Consider the following 16,951-nt stretch of genomic DNA (forward strand, 5'->3'; position numbering starts at 1 on the left):
GTGGAGTAAGTCAAAGGGTATGAATACTTTCTGAAGGCACAGTTTAAGAGATGATGATGGACTTGTTGGAAGAGGGCGATGATGTCTCTAACTGAGATGAAGACAGGACTGCTTGACTTTTGCTCTCAACATAACCTGCTACTGCGTGTTTTTACATCAGATCTCTTTCCCCTAGTACACACAGAAGCATTAAAACGGCAAATACATGTAAGATTTGCCGGTTATTTCCCCTTTCTTGAAATTTGGGATTATTTTAGGCGCCATGGCGACTTGCCGATTTTTTTATCCCTTGACAAAGGCACCACATCATATTACAAGGGTGCTTGTGACTGGCTCATTGCAATTTAATACACACATACGGAGGATCAGGATCAAAACAGCACGGTGCTGCTGCCTCGTCTTGCTGCTCATGCCGAGATTGGGGTTGGGGATGACATTTCAGGGAGTAAAAACCGTCCTCGTGTCCCCGTCAATGGTTTATATATACACTAGATGACTGACAGGGGGCGCTGTTTTTAAACCACCACGCCTCCATCTTGGCACTCCACCACCATTGTAAAACATATTTTGGAAGCTATAGAAACGCATTTATTAATGTCTACGTTTGTATTCTCCATGTTTATTTTATTACAGACACCTTAATGCATACTTTTAAAAGTTATGTGAACCAAACATAATTAAAAATATATATTTTTAATTCCTTAAAAGTATACATTTTAGAGAGTACTAATGTTACTGTCCCCACTACAAGAAAGCAATAGTTAAATTCTGTCCTTTAAATATTTAATTTAAATACTGTAGAAATCCATTCATTCCTATGGAGGACTGCTATGGGCGACAGTGGCTTCAAAGCCTCTCATTGGCCAATACATAGCAAAAAAATGTTTTCCACATTTGTTACATTACAGCCTTATTATAACATTGACTCAATATCCTTTTCCCCTCATTAATCTACACACAATACCCCATGATGACAAAGCAAAAACAGGTTTAGAATTTTTTGCTAATGTATTCAAAATTAAAAACAGAAATACCTTATTTACATAAGTATTCAGACCCTTTGCTATGAGACTCGAAATTGAGCTCAGGTACATCCTGTTTCCATTGATCATCCTTGAGATGTTTCTACAACTTGGCGTGGTAAATTCAATTGATTGGAAATGATTTGGAAAGGCACACACCTGTCTATATAAGGTCCCACAGTTAACTGTGCATGTCAGAGCAAAAACTAAGCCATGAAGGAACTGTCCATAGAGCTCCGAGACAGGATTGTTTCGAGGCACCGATCTGAGGAAGGGTACCAAAATATATCTGCAGCATTGAAGGTCCCCAAGAACATAGCGGCCTCCATCATTCTTAAAAGGAAGAATTTTGGAACCACCAAGAGCAAACTGATCAATCAGGGGAGAAGAGCCTTGGTCAGAGAGGTGACCAAGAACCCGATAGTCACTGACAGAGCTACAGAGTTCCTCTGTGGAGATGGGAGAACCTTCTCTGCAGCACTCCACCAATCAGGCCTTTATGGTAGAATGGCCAGACGGAAGCCACTCCACAGTTAAAGGCACATGACAGCCAGCTTCGAGTTTGCCCGAAGGCACCTAAAGGACTTTGACCATGATTAACAAGATTCTCTGGTCTGATGAAGCCAAGATTGAACTCTTTGGCCTGAATGCCAAGCGTCACGTCTGGAGGAAACCTGGCACCATCCCTACGGTGAAGCATGGTGGTGGCAGCATCATGCTGTGGGGATGTTTTTCAGAGGCAGAGACTGGGAGACTAGTCAGGATTGAAGGAAATATGACCGGAGCAAAGTACAGAGAGATCCTTGATGAAAACCTGCTCCAGAGCGCTCAGGACCTCAGACTGGGGTGAAGGTTCACTTTCCAACAGGACAACAACCCAGACAACACTGGAGTGGATTCAGGACAAGTCTCAGAATGTCCTTGAGTGGCCCAGCCAGAGCCCGGACTTGAACCCCATTGAACATCTCTCTGGAGAGACCTGAAAGTAGCTGTGCAGCGACACTCCCCATCCAACCTGACCGAGCTTGAGAGGATCTGCAGAGAAGGAGAAACCCCCCAAATACAGGTGTGCCAAGCTTGTAGTGTCATACCCAAAAAGACTTGAGGCTGTAATCGCTGCCAAAAGTGCTTCAACAAAGTACTGAGTATAGGGTCTGAATACTTATGTAATTGTGATATTTAAGTGTTTTATATTTAATAAATTAGCAAACATTTCTCAAAACCTGTTTTTGCTTTGTCATTATGGGGTATTTTGTGTAGATTGATGAGGGAATACAACTATTTAACAAAATGTGGAAAAAGTAATGGGCTCTGAATACTTTCCTAATGCACTGTATACGTCATTGGTCCTCTCCCGAGGATTGGCACGAAAACAGAGAAGCAGACGCGGAGGTACAGTATACAGGACCGCCTCACCTTGTCACTCGCACTAAATCGCTGCAACTCGGCTTGTAAATAAGCTGGCTGCGCTCATCGCTCCACCTTCATTTCAAATATTTATCAGTGAGCCAGTGAGCTAGATCAGCTCTGACAGAGAGACTGTTATTTAAGGTCGCAGACAGACGGCGGAGGATAGAGAGGAAAAAAAGGGAAGATGAGAGCGTCCATCCTTTGCAACCGAAATGGGATTCATTTCCATGTTCTTATATTCTGTCACGGTAACAGGGGCTTTTCCCTAAATCCCCTCATCCGCCAGGCTATTTCTCTCTCCAGCCTCGTCCTTCTCACAACTGACAGTATTAACATGGCTTTTACTCACCAACGAGCCAGCCTGGAGGTATATACAGTAGCAGCTCCGTTTGATCATGGCATGAATTTATTCAGCAAATGACCAGATCTCTGTTTATTCAACCAGCCATGCAAATAGTAGACTAGGGCGGCAGGTAGCCTAGTGATTAGAGCATTAGGCCAGTAACCGAAAGGTTGCTGGATCGAATCCCAGAGCTGACAAGGTAAAAATCTGTTGTTCTGCCTCTGAACAAGGTAGTTAACCCACTGTTCCCGGTAGGCCGTTATTATAAATAAGAATGTATTCTTAACTGACTTGCCTAGTTAAATAAAAGGTTAAATAAAACATTTAAATAAAAAACAATAACTGTTTTTGAGTCGGGATTACACGATTCCTTCTAGGAAGAACCATTGTAGTGAGTTAGATAATAGGCAACCATGTTCAGAAGCCAAAGCCATGAGCATAATGTGGTGAGACACGTGTTGTTGCCCTGCAGGGCTCTAGTCTAAACTGATGCTTGACTACTGAGACATCGCCACTTGTCAAATATACTGTCACCCATGTCTGTCAACAGAACAATCCATCACGCCATCATAAGAAATATGGATTCCTTTACAGCTGCTGACCTAAGCAGACTGTGTTGACAACCTTTTCCCTGCCAGTCTTTAGCAGGTCTATGTGTAGCTTTCACATGTTGCCACATCATTGCAAAATTATGTTGCCACAGCATAAGTGTAATTATTACCTCACAAATTGCCTGATGTGATGACCAACCTTCTCACAATCTATCTGCAACGTTGTGACAACGTCATTTGTTAGTAGGGTAGTCAGAGGAGTTTGAGTTGACTGGTTAGTGTGAGAGAACATGAGTAGCCTAAAGGAGTGTGTCCTAGTGCTCTAGGATAGAGGGGGAGTTGACAGAATGTGGGCACCTGCTTGTCAAACATTTCATTCAAAATTCATGGACATTAATATGGAGTTGGTCCCCCCTTTGCTGCTATAACAGCCTCCACTCTTCTGGGAAGTCTTTCCACTTTGCGGCTGAGCCGTTGTTGCCCCATAGATGTTTCCACTTCACAATAACAGCACTTACAGTTGACCGGGGCAGCTCTAGCAAACTATCTTGTTGGAAAGGTGGGATCCTATGAAGGTGCGACGTTGAAAGTCACTGAGCTCTTCAGTAAGGCCATTCTACTGACAATGTTTGTCTATGGCGATTGCATGGCTGTTTGCTCGATTGTATACACCTGTCAGCAATGGGTGTGGCTGAAAAAGCAGAATAAACTCATTTGAAGGGGTGTCCACATACTTTGTAGCTGCTACTAGACAGTATGCGTCGCCACTGCCACTGACCTGTGTGCGAGCGAAGGTGACGTTTGAGTGCCGTGTGGCTGGGGAAGGTGCGGTTGCACTCGCTGCAGATGTAGCTGCGCACACCGGCGTGGACCTCCATGTGCTGCTGCAGTGCCGGCTGCGCCTGGAAGCGCTTCCCACACAGCAGGCAGAAGATGGCCATGTCCGAGCCTAATGGAGAGAGAGAGGGAGGACAAGGTGAGTTTTCTTTTCTCATTTAGTCTGGTTTGTATCTTCAATTGAGTAGGAGATAATGTTGAGAATAAGTCTGACCAAACATAACATGTTGTCAGTCATGTAGTGAAATGACACATAATTCCTGGCCATACTCCTGAATAAAGACCATTTCATCTCTGTTCTATGGATATTCAACATTCTTGTTCATTGTACAATGATGTACATTTCTTGAGATCTGTTAGTTCTTTTATAAAGAAATACGTATCCTAAACCAAACGAGGTGTCTATCATTGTAAAACACCACTGGGAAAAGCACACAGGCTTGAACGTTGCAACTGTGATTCCTTACCACAAGAGGTCAGCACCAAGTTGAGAGCAATGACAAACGATGTGAGCAGTATAACAGGCAGGCTAAGCACTGTTTTAGCATACAGGGAACCGTCAACACAATGGGATGTGCAATGGCCCTGTATCTCATGCTTGGTACAGGACACTTTAATATGGCTAAGGCCTTCATAGAGGACACTGAGGATAGGTTTTCTAAATAAATTTTTTAAGCACATGAAAAGGTATAAAGATGTGCTTTATATTTCAATTGAGTCTTGAGCCCAACAAGTAGTGTTCATTTTTCTCCAGCAGAGATACAGTCACACACAGGAATACAGTGCGCACACGCGCACACGCACGCACACACACACACTTTTCAATTACCAGACTGGGGAAAACTCTGGGGAAAGAGTGAGTGTTTAGAGCTCAGCTTCTATTTCATCAGTCAATAACACATCTTTGGGGCAAAGCTGCCACTAATTTAAAAATCTATGAGGAGCAGTGGACTCATGTTCATAAATGCACGAGAGGGAGGCCCAGAGACAGCCCTCCCCCTGGATCAATCACTGTCTCCCATCCACACCCAGGAGAGAATGAAAGGGAGAGGGGGAAAAGGGAGGGAGAGAGAGAGAGAGAGAGAGAGAGAGGGAGGGGAAGAGAAGAGGAGACAGAGATGAGGAAAAGATAGTGAGAGGAAAATTCAAGCAACCATGTGAGTGGTGAAGAGAGCGATGGGGTAGAGGGAGAGAAAGGTAAAAAAAAACAACAACAAGATGAGACAAAACGGGGCCTGTCCTTAAATCATCTGACAGTGAGGCTGTAACGGTGCTTCTGTGCAAATAAATACTGACAAGACTCCCTTCTGGCTGACTCTAGCCCTCTTTCTTTTGCTTTTTTTCTCCCCCACAACATCTTCTTCTCCCTCTTCTTTTATCAATGAAAAGGGGGCCATTGATTGGGGCCGATTTTCACTGGAATCCCTCCAGGACTTGAGGCACTTAAGGTGGCTTGACTGACAGGCCTTCCTCTCTCCCTCTCGCTCTAATGTAACAACACAGGGTGCTCTGGAGACAGCACAGTGGTCAGAGCCTGCCCACTACCTCAGGGCTATCACACAAACAATTCATGTCCAGTTGAGAAATGAATATGGTTTGAGTAGTTTTGGAGACAAACAGAAACAGGGCAACTGAGGGAATGAGAGAGGTGGGAGATAGTGAGAAGGGAGAGAGATAGAAATTGAGAAAGAGAGAGGGAGGGAGAAAGGGGGAGAGGAAAACTGCAGGAATGTAAGATCTTAGCAGGCCTTTGACCTGGGTCTGGGATGAGGTGAGGTCTGGACATGGGGGAAGGAAACACTAATTTAACCCCACCAGATCTGGGTTTAACTACTATTAAAAATAATTTCAAATACTTTAGCTGTGCTCGATTGAGCTTACCTGTTGCAATGGAACCAATAAAACGTCCCAAAAGTACAACCACCCAACCTAGCAGGTTTAAGCAAACGCTCAAAGTATTTGACATTTTTGGAATATTACTTCAACCCAGGTCTGAACCCACTTCTCCCATTTCAATGTACAACTACTAGTAATTGCATTCCCCCCACACAATAATAACACTAATATGGCCGTAAAACCCAGACCTGTTTAATGCTGTTAAGTGAATGGCACACAGGAGGGCTGTGTAGGAGAGAGTGTATGCACATACATGACTGTGTGCAGCATGTATGAGTGTGTAAGTGTGTGTGCATTAATCCTAATGGCACTGCTCTTGCAGACAGATTGCCCTTTAACCTCTGATATACCTTCACACACAGACACACACACACACTAGTGTGGTACAGTAACATGTATTCAGTTCTTTGCCTGCACCCTCCAGCACCACAATAGTATACATCCTGCAATATATACATTCACACAAATGGACATAATAGTGCAGCTGTCTTTCTGAGAAGAACCGTGTTTACCATGCTGTTGTGCAAACAAGATGTCAGCTGCAATCTTGGGGTCAGAGAAAATATGAGGGTTGTTGTCTCTTTGTTAAGAGCAAAAGAGAAGAGTACAATTAATCAATATGAAGTACAGTATATGCTGGACTAGTCAAAGTAATAAAAAAGCTCTTTCCTTTTCAAAACATACAAGCTTTCAGAGTCTGTATGTCATGTTTTGAGCGCTTTGCAATTCAATACAGTATTTGAACCCATGACAACTAAATAATACCAGATACTCTTTTCTGCTTTGAAGGAGGAAGAAGGACATAGGAGGACACAGAGACATTACGAAGAGAGATATATAAAGCGAAAGAGGGAGAGAGTGAGAGAAAGGGGTACACACAGAGGTGAACAGACAGTGTCTTTCTCCTGGGCCTCCTGTGTGTTGGGAAAGTGCTGTAGCGCTGATTAGCGTTAACTGGAATTAAGTGCTCCAAAGTGATGCGGCCGGTCCAGTCTTGGGGGGGCGGCAAGGTGAAGGGCTGACAAATGAATGGAGGTGCAGTGATAAAAAAGGAAGGTGGAAGCAGAGGAGAAAAGTAGCTGACCTGGGTGGTCTATTACAGTGTAAAATTGAGTCGGCCCAAAGTGACACCTGAAAAGAGGTGGTGGTGGAGGAGGAAGAGAGGAACGGGGGGGGGGGGGGGGGGGGGGGGGCTTAGTCTCACTCCTGCTCTGGTGTTTTGGAAATCTTTCTAACAGCCAGGCCACAGTACATTGGGGAGGGGGCTCTGCTCTCGTCTGGATGCTGGGCGGGCGGCGGTGGTTACTTAATGGCCCTGGAGTGGCGGCAGCAGTTATTTAAGCGAAGCCAGACGGGGCCCTTAATGGATAGGCAAACTCCCAGAGAGCCGGTGACACGTCTGTGAGAGGTACAAACAGAGGAGGGAAAAGCTACAGGTGTACATGCTGGTAGTGGTGGTGGGGCACGGGGCTAGACGCTGTCTGTCTGCCATGGCCTTTCTTCTGTTTGAGGAGAGGAAGTGAAGTAGAAAGTGCCCTTGAGTTTATTCCCCATGCATTCTATGAACTCTACCAACACCACCTTCAGAGATAACATTTTTCTTATTTGTTGCTTTGCAATAAAATTACAGTATTGCTATTAGCAATTTTACTACGGTGTGTCTAGCTGGCTGTTAGAACATGACAACGCATGAGTCATACAGTAGGTGTGAGCGAGGACTGAAGTCAATTAGCTTCTTTCTCCTCATTCAGCTCCGCAAGGATGATGGCAGCAGCTCTCTCTCCTGCTGCTCTGTCTTCCAACTCAACCATCTGTCTGTAGCTGGGTTCTCTTCACCGGTTGCTTTTCAAATGAGCCACTGTATCATTCACAGTTCAATTATGGGAATTATGTGAATAGATTTTTCAGTACAGCCACAAAGCCCTGCGAGGGGGGTCGGCTAGTGGTTTATTTTGTGTGGATGAAAATATACAGGGTTTGTGTAGGGACTGAACAATGTATCGTACGATGGTGTGTGTGTATATATAACAGTGACTAACTGTGTGTATGAGTGGATGACTGAGTGTGTGTGTGTGCGTGTGTCTGGGGGGAGAAGGAGAGAGAGAGGGAAAGAGATAGCAAGAGCATGAGAGCACACACACAAGGTTGCATTTATGTCAACCTTTCTGTTTCATTTAACCCAAACAAAGAGGGAGATATGAGCCTAATATGATGAGGGTCTTTCGCTGACACGTTTCACTGCATATTAAATGAGGCTGCACAAACCTGGGTACACACTTATCTAGTCAAAAACCATCGGTGTGACCATTATATTACACCGAGTTTGAATAATCACAATAACACCACAGCTGCCATCACCATTACTACTTCTAATGGCCTGGAGCTATGGGGATTGTCAGACGTCCTTTCATCACTCAGGTTGCTTCCCCTGGTGCCTAGTGCATGAGAAGGTACTAAAATGTAACCAGCCGAGTGTATGTATGACGTGCTGTGGACTTAAGGTCCTCTGCTGATTGTCAAGTGTCCCTGCCTTCAGATGAAATCAATTAAAAAAAACAAGCTGAACTCACAGAAAGTCTTGGCTTCGACCGTCTGCTTTCACCACTTTCCTTTGTGTGAAAGGACATGAGCACTAGGCATTTTTAGCCTATGTATCTACAATGGTGAGGCAGTCCTCGTGTTTCCTGTTGGTGCCACACCTAAATGGTTGAGAACTGCTGTCCTGTCCATGGGCGTGTTAGGGTACTAAACACCACAGGGTTAATGAAGCAGAGAGCTCTAGGAACCTGAATATAGGCATTAAATCAGCATTAGATTGGGGTTAAGGATCCACATCCCTGTCTTTTACACCCTGGTCTCACTCATCAATATGTTCCAGCATTTACAAGGCTCCTGCATGGAGAACAACAAAATGTCTGCCTCTTGACTAATACTTTGCTGTTGGTGAAACAATATGGGTAAAAAAATTAAGATGCACAACAACAGCAATTGGTGTGGCTGGTAAAAAATGTGTCACATTAATAATTCCCTTTGATGAATGAGGAATTCATGGGTAAATAAGTACATGAAGTGGGTAGTGTGGTACGGGCAGGCTGGAAGAGAAGAGTGTGTGTTGTGAGAGAGGTTGGGCCTGACAGCATGGGGGAGGGTGAGAGGTCAGAGGGGGCAGCTGTGGAGGGAAAGGTGGGGGTGGGGTAGCGCGAGGGTGCAAAGGTGTGCACCCAGAGAGGAGGCGTAAAGGGGGCTCTTGACAGCCCCCGCTGGGCAGAGGGGACAATGGGTGCCGGCAGGGACTCGCTGAGGGGGACAATGCTGCCAGAGGACTGCCAAGACCCAGACCCCACCAGACCCTGGGCTGCAGTGTGGAGGGAAAGTATTCATACCCATTGACTTATTCTACATTGTGTTAAAGCCTGAATTCTAAATTGATTTCGTCATACAATACCCAATAATGACAAAGTGAAAACATGCTTTTCGACATTTTAGCAAATGTATTGAAAATGAAATACAGAAATATCTCATTTACATAAGTTCACACCTAAAGTCAATACTTTGTAGAAGCACCTTTCGTGGCGATTACAGCATTGAGTCGTCTTGGGTATGTCTGTATCAGCTTTTCACATCTGGATTTGGGGATTTTCTCCCATTCTTCCTTGCAGATTAAGTTAGATGGGGAGTGGCGGTGTACAGCAATTTTCAAGTCTTTATGCAGATTTTCAATGGGATTCAAGTCTGGGCTTTGGCTGGCACACTCAAGGACTTTCACATTATTGTTCTGAAGCCATTACAGCATTGCTTTGGCTGTATGCTTGGGGTCATTGTCCTGTTGGAACGTAAATCTTTGCCCCAGTCTAAGGTCATTTCCACTCAAATGTTCCTGTATTTGGCTCCATTCATTGTTCCATCTATCCTTACCAGTCTCCAGTTCCTGCCTCTGAAAAGCATCCGCATAGCAAGATGCTGCCACCACCATGCTTCACGGTAGGGATGGTGTTAGATGGGTGATGAGCTGTGCCTGGTTTTCTCCAGACATAGCTCTTTGCATTCAGGCCAATGAGTTTTTGGTTAATCAGACCACAGAATCTTTTGCCTTATGACCTCAGAGTCTTTCACGTGCATTTTTGTAAACTCCAGGTGTGCCGTCATGTGCCTTTTTCTTAGGAGTGGCTTCCGTGGCCACTCTCCCATGAAGCCCAGATTGGTGAAGTGCTGTGGAGACTGTTGTCCTTCTGGTAGGTTCTCCCATCTCAGTTCTCCCATCTCAGTTAAGGAACTCCGTAGTTCTGTCAAAGTGGTCATTGGGTTCTTTGTCATCTTCCTGACCAAGGTCTTCTTGCCCGGTTGCTCAGTTTGGTTGGACGGCCATCACTAGGCAGTCTGGGTAGTTCTATACTTGTTCCATTTCCCAATGATAGAAACCAGTGTGCTCTTAGAAACTTTAAACATTCTAGAAATTGTTTTATACCCATCCCCAGCTATATGCTGCACAATCTCAGAGATCTGCAGACAGTTCCTTGGACTTAATGGTATGGATTCTGCTCTGACATGCACTGTAAACTGTGGGACCTTACATAGACAGGTGTGCTTCTTCCTAAATCATGTCCAAACAATTGAATTGGCCACAGGTAGGGCTGTGGCGGTCACAAAATGTAGGCAGCCAGTGATTGTCAAGCAAATAACTGTCAGTCTCACGGTAATTGACCGTTAATTAACAAACACATTTAGCATCTCCTGGCTTCCAAAAAAGTATAATAAATCCATGAAATATAGCATACACCTTCATAATAAATCCATTATTTATTAAAGACAGGTCTAAAGAAGCATGATATGTAGAAAAAGTTGTCTATTTCAGAAGAAGTTAATAGCATCCTCTGAGTTGTCCTTATGTTAGGTCCTGATGTGGCTATGGCATATGGCTGTGGGCTACACTAGTTCATTTAGCAGACAAGATTTGCTTATAATTCCGTGGCATTATTTTATATTATTTTATAGTATGAAGAAAACAATTGAACAAAGCTGAATAAAATATAAATATTTTCTCCAAACGATTTGAGGGAGTGTGCACATGCGGCTATTCTGTGTTGAGCGGTTAACTCAGAAATAGGTGCTCCTATATGCTTAATTTAGAGTTTTTAATGTAACTTTAGTTCTACAAACGTTGGGCTATATGTTTAGATTTGTAATATATTGTAAGGCTGCATGATGAGATTCTAATTCTGATTTGAAACAAGTTGCTTGAAAGGCTCTGCTTTGAGCTCTGCTTTGTTTTTTGTGCAGGCTGTACAACTCCAATAGTTTCTCATTCACAATTTCACTAGCACTTGATAATGCCTTGAATCTCCTTTGTGGCCGTAATGCACCCAGAAAATCCATGCCTTTTGCGGCCCGGAGTGCTGCGTTGTGCCCTTCTCCCTGAGTGTGCTGCACAATCGGAAGTGTTGCTCATTCACATGGCTCTCCATAACGTGATCGGGTTCTCACAGGCTACAAGTGAAGACAGACACATCGGGGATGAAACTGCGCGTGTCCTTATCCAATTCTAAGGTGCATATTGAAGATATTGGAAGAACTGTCCACATTTACTTTTCGTCAGCCAACAAGATGAGTAAGCTTAGCAAACAGCAAAAGCACTAGCCTATGTCAATCTACTATCCCCCATAGTACAAAAGTCAACCTATTCTATTCTGTGCGAGAAATAAATAGTCTGGGACAGTTGTGGGATGCGATAGACCACAAATTAATACAACCACTAGCATCAAAACATATTTTTTATGCAATGTGGCTGACGCAACAGATCAGAAAGTTTAGCTTAAAATGTTGCTAAAGTATAAGGCTATTTCTTCACATTATAAGTGCAGCAATGTGCACATGGCAGTAGGCTATAAGCGCGAATGTTCCATTAGCGGAAAACTAAACGGTCATGTGGAATTTGACTACCTTCATGACTTGTGAACGCCGGTGTGGCGGTATTACAATCCCTGCAACAGCCCTTGCCACAGGTGGTCTCCAATCAAGTTGTAGAAACATCTCAAGGAGGATCAAAGGAAATAGGATGCACCGGAGCGTAATAGCAAAGGGGTGTGAATACTTAGGTAAATTAAATATTTCTGTATTTAATTTTCAAAACATTTGCAAACATCTCTAAAAACATGTTTTCACTTTGTCATTAAAGAGTATTGTGTGTAGATGGGTGAGAAAACATTATCAATTGAATCCATTTTGAATTCAAGCTGTAACACAACAAAATGTAAAATAAGTCAAGGGGTATGAATACTTTCTGAATGAAATGTAGATACCAATATATTTCCCCTCCTATTCAACACATTGAAGAGTTTAAAAATCAAGAGTAGAATCTCCACAGCAGTTTAACAAAGATACCCATTTTCTCTACTACACCCCGTGAGGGGCAGCACAGCATCGAAAGCCTCCATGACCTTTTCATTTCCACGGTAACCTGACACATGGTGAAAACCAACCACTGAGGGGTCTTGTGTCTGAGAGAAGCAAAGCTGAAGGAGAGGGCATGATAAAAACCACCTCTGTCCCTCTTGTCTATAGGGCTCTGGTCAAACGTAGTACACTATGTAGGAAAGTGTTCCATCTGGGATGTACCCTACATCTCACCTCAGTCACCTACACAGATCATAGTCATATTTGGACTGTGGGGCTGTGCGGACTCCGTAGGTGAGGTGGGTCGAGAGGAACCAGTGGCCAGACGGACGCTGTGAGGTAAACTGTGTCTACTGTCTAGCTCCCAGCAGCCTCTCTGTCTGAGGCCAAACAAGGCGGTATGGCGGCACTAGAAACATGCAGCAACACAACACGTCATAGAGAGGTTGGTGACACAGAGGTTCTGAACAATGGAGGAACATGGTGAGCTAATTGATGCAAATTGCTAATAACTATTTTAATACGCGTGCACACACACACATGGAGGAAAAGGGCAGAGCGATCTAATCCCTGAGAGTGGCCTGGCATATCAGTGGCACCAGGCCTGGACGACAGGTCTGGACCGGAATACAGAGAAGATAGAGGGAGAGAGAGAGAGGAGAATAGATAGAGAGGAAGGGAGAAACAGAAACACAGAGAGAGAGAGAGAGAGACAGAGAAAGAGAAAGAGAAAGAAAAAGAGCCGCACAGGCTAATTCATTCAAAACGCCTCACTGGCTTTGACAAGAAACGCAAAGAAAAGAGCCTCAGTGAATTGTTTATTGATCGAACGGGAGAGAGGGTGAGGATGAGAGAGCGAGAGAGAGAGAGAGAGATAATTAGATCTACATGCAATGAATAAATATCCATTGCCGGAATATAATGATCTGTGAAAAACAGACATCCAATCAAATGATAGGCTTGCTGTATTTACAATAATGCGATATGGTTTCTCTAAAACGCAATCGAACACGATGTTGATCAAATAATACATATGAGACCTTAAAGCAGGGGTCCCCAATTACATAAAGCCCCAAATTGGAGGTGTCATAATACCCAAAACACCTATTGGTCAAACAGTTCCAATTGTTTTTCCACCATTCATTTTTCCCATAGGGATTTTTAGAAACACTTAAAATAAGGTCTATTTCATGTAGGCTTACCCTGGCATGATGTTTTGATAGCCATTTAAATCTCTCTCAGACAAGGGGACTTTTATCAATATATTCAGCTCTATTTACTCTCAGATTTCGAAAATGCTAATTAGCATCAAAGTACACATTATGCAAGACTATAAATCCCTGCAAGTTCCTGCACATCATCTCTAGCTGACACCTATGCTAACAAGTATTGTATCAATTTAAAACTTGCACAGGACAGTTCACAGAACTGTCAATTAAAGGAATTTTGCCAATTTATTAATGACAAAATTTAGCTAACAGACAGTTAATCCAGAGATTCTTACCTTTGCCTCGATTCAGCAGTCTTGTCCAGATCATCATGGCATTTGTAGTTCTTTATGATAGCCACATTAGTAGATGATTAGCGTTACATTTTTTTTTGGGGGGGGGGGGGTGGGGGGTAAATACAGGCGAATATATTGATAAAAGTAACTTTGTCCTAGCAAGATGTATACGGTTATCATCACGCCAGGGTAAACCTACATGAAACACAGCCTTTATGTGTTTCTAAAATCCCCTATGGGAAAATTGAATGGTGGGAAAACTTTTGGAACCATTTCCTTGTTTGACCGCTAGGTTTTATGGGTATTATGACTCATACAGCCACGTGCCGAATACAGTACCACAGTTTTCTTGAGGGGATGGTCCGGGGCCGGAACATAATTGAACAAACAATCATTTCAAACCTTGATTACATTGGGATACAATCACATATGCCTCTATTTATGCGTGGGAATACTTGGGAACAGATTTCCTAAATTAAAATCATTGAGCTGATTTCCTGGGGATTTTACAGTCTAATGTCCCCCCTCTAATGTCCCCCCCTAGAGTAAAAGTGAAAGTCACCCAGTAAAATACTACTTGAGTAAAAGTCTAAAAGTATTTGGTTTTAAATATACTGAAGTATTAAAAGTAAATGAAATTGCTAAAATATATTTAAGTATCAAAAGTAAAAGTATTAATAATTTCAAATTCCTTATATTATGCAAACCAGACGGCACAATTTTTATATATTTATGGATAGCCAGAGGCACACCAACACTCAGACATTAATTTACAAATGAAGCACTTGTGTTTATGTAGTCCACCAGATCAGAGGCAGTAGGGATGTTCTCTTGATAAGTGTCAAAATGTAACGAGTACTTTTGGGTATCAGGGAAAATGTATGGAGTAAAAAGTACATTATTTTCTTTAGGAATGTAGTGAAGTAAAAGTAAATGTCAAAAATATAAATAGTAAAGTACAGATACCGCAAAAAACGACTTAAGTAGTACTTTAAAGCATTTTTACTTAAGTACTTTACACCACTGCTTAAAGGAACCCGGCACCGAATAAAACCTTCATTCTTCGAGCTCAAAAAGACTAGACAGTGTAACCAACACACCCAGAGAAACTACCATGTCTGCATACAAAGCACAATTCTCAATGTGCCGTGTGGTGCCATCCATGCCAATAACAGTGAGTGATAATTCACACGTCGGTGTGTCATGAAGCGGGCAACGTGAGATGAACCGTTCACCAGTTAGATTAATGTCACCAGATGCCAGACTAGATGCCATATTAATTACCCAGAAATAATGGCAGGGAACCATATGGTAGCTCAACTGTCCATTTAGTTGACAGGGGAAACATCTCTATCCCGGGGAGGTTCATCACTTGTATTGTCTTCCTCGTGAGATACACTAGATAAGGTTTTTGATACGTTTAAGGTACAGGTGTATCATATATTAATCATTCAAGAACTTTCCCTAATATTCAGACTTTGACGGCATATGTTTGATGTTGACAGACAGGGTTTTGTCTGGCATCTCTTTATATTACATAATGGTCTGTTCTGGGCCATACCACCTTCCCTATATGCAGGGGGTGTCAACTGTCTAGTTTAGATTGCGGGCCTCTTGATACATCTGCCCCGTGCTGACTGACAGAGCTCTTAAAGACCATAAATGCTGACGGATAGAGCTCTTAAAGATCATAAACGGCATATGTCGAGAATTTTCGACATCAGCAGGCCGTGTATCAGAGAAAGAGTTGGGTTGGGGCATGCGCCTTTAAGAGAATATAATTTACAGTGCACAGCCGGCCCTTGCCTTGGTCCTGCGGATCGTTTACAAAGCAGAGGACCGTGCCCCCCCCCCCCCCCCTCCCAATCCCACAAATCCGATTTAAATCAGACAACTTGCGCAGTGTGGCTTGAAGTAAGAAAAAGGATAATTAGTAAACAGAGAGCTACTCGGCGGCTTCATTGGCATTCGCGCCGGGTTACTGTGTCGCATTTAAAATGCAGTCTGATGAAGTCTACAAAATCAAACCATTTGTTACTCCTATTGAGGAGGCTTCGGGCCACTGGCAATTAAATTGGAATTAGTGCGGGGGAATGAGATACGGCAGATTCATACCAAGGAGGGGAAACTGTCTGGAAGATGTCTGGAACGCATTCAAGTTTACAGTGGCCAAGGCTCAGATTGTAAATCTTTTTTTTTCTTCTATTTCCGCCGTGGCCGCCTCTGTCACCATACCCCATGTCATCGCTCTTCTTGTTTGCTTTGTTGTCCTTCTGTTTAGGTTCTGAGAGAAATTCACCCATGTCTATCGTAGTCTTGTTTTCTATATACAAATAAACAAACCCATGATGTATTATTCCTAAGAAATAGACATGTAGGGTACTAAATCCTATGTAGGGTTGACAGCAATACAGACATTACGTCACACAGGGACGGAACTAGATCAACAGGCTGCCACTCAGATGTGGGTTGACCAGTTTATCATACTTACTGATATTCATATAAGTGTAGCGTGTGTGTATGTACTTCCATAGGAATGGGAGCGCATGTGTTTGTATGTTTTTACTTTGCATGTGACCAAACAGCTTGTGTTTACTGTGCATTTGTGTCCATCTGTGTGTGCATCTGTGCGTCTGCTTTGAATGGAAAACAGGAAGTGAGAGAGAGAGATGCCATTTGCTTTGCCACAGCTGATTGGGCACAGTGGAGATGGGATGGGGCTAACTATGGGAGAGATAGAGCCCGCTGGCCAGCGAGGGAGTCCGGGGAGGGACAATCATTTGTGCCAGGTGTGATATCCCTCCTAAATATCTCAGACTAATGTTCCTATCGACCCAGTAAGGTCAGCAGGTTAGACTCTTTTTATTGGTATGTAACTGTTATGAAAGTTGTATTGTCAATTTGTTTTGTATTTAAATGCCACTTTAAAGGTGTACATGACACTGCAACAACATTTCCCCATGGGGACAATAAAGTCAGTAAGGGAGAGGGGGACAGG

The 16,951-nt window shown here is 43.3% G+C and overlaps 1 protein-coding gene across 2 annotated transcripts in view; it reads right to left on the bottom strand.

Moving 5' to 3' along the window:
• Window positions 1–16,951, bottom strand: part of LOC106603639 (zinc finger and BTB domain-containing protein 16-A) — a 157,537-nt gene that overhangs the window by 14,228 nt on the left and 126,358 nt on the right. For both annotated transcript variants that reach the window (XM_014197535.3, XM_014197534.3), the window contains exon 5: window positions 4,105–4,275. In XM_014197535.3, coding sequence (XP_014053010.2) covers window positions 4,105–4,275 — 171 coding nt within the window. The remainder of the gene's footprint in view (window positions 1–4,104; window positions 4,276–16,951) is intronic.

The sequence above is a fragment of the Salmo salar genome, chromosome 04, assembly GCF_965601325.2.
Source record: "Salmo salar chromosome 04, fSalSal1, whole genome shotgun sequence".
Lineage (NCBI taxonomy): Eukaryota > Metazoa > Chordata > Actinopteri > Salmoniformes > Salmonidae > Salmo > Salmo salar.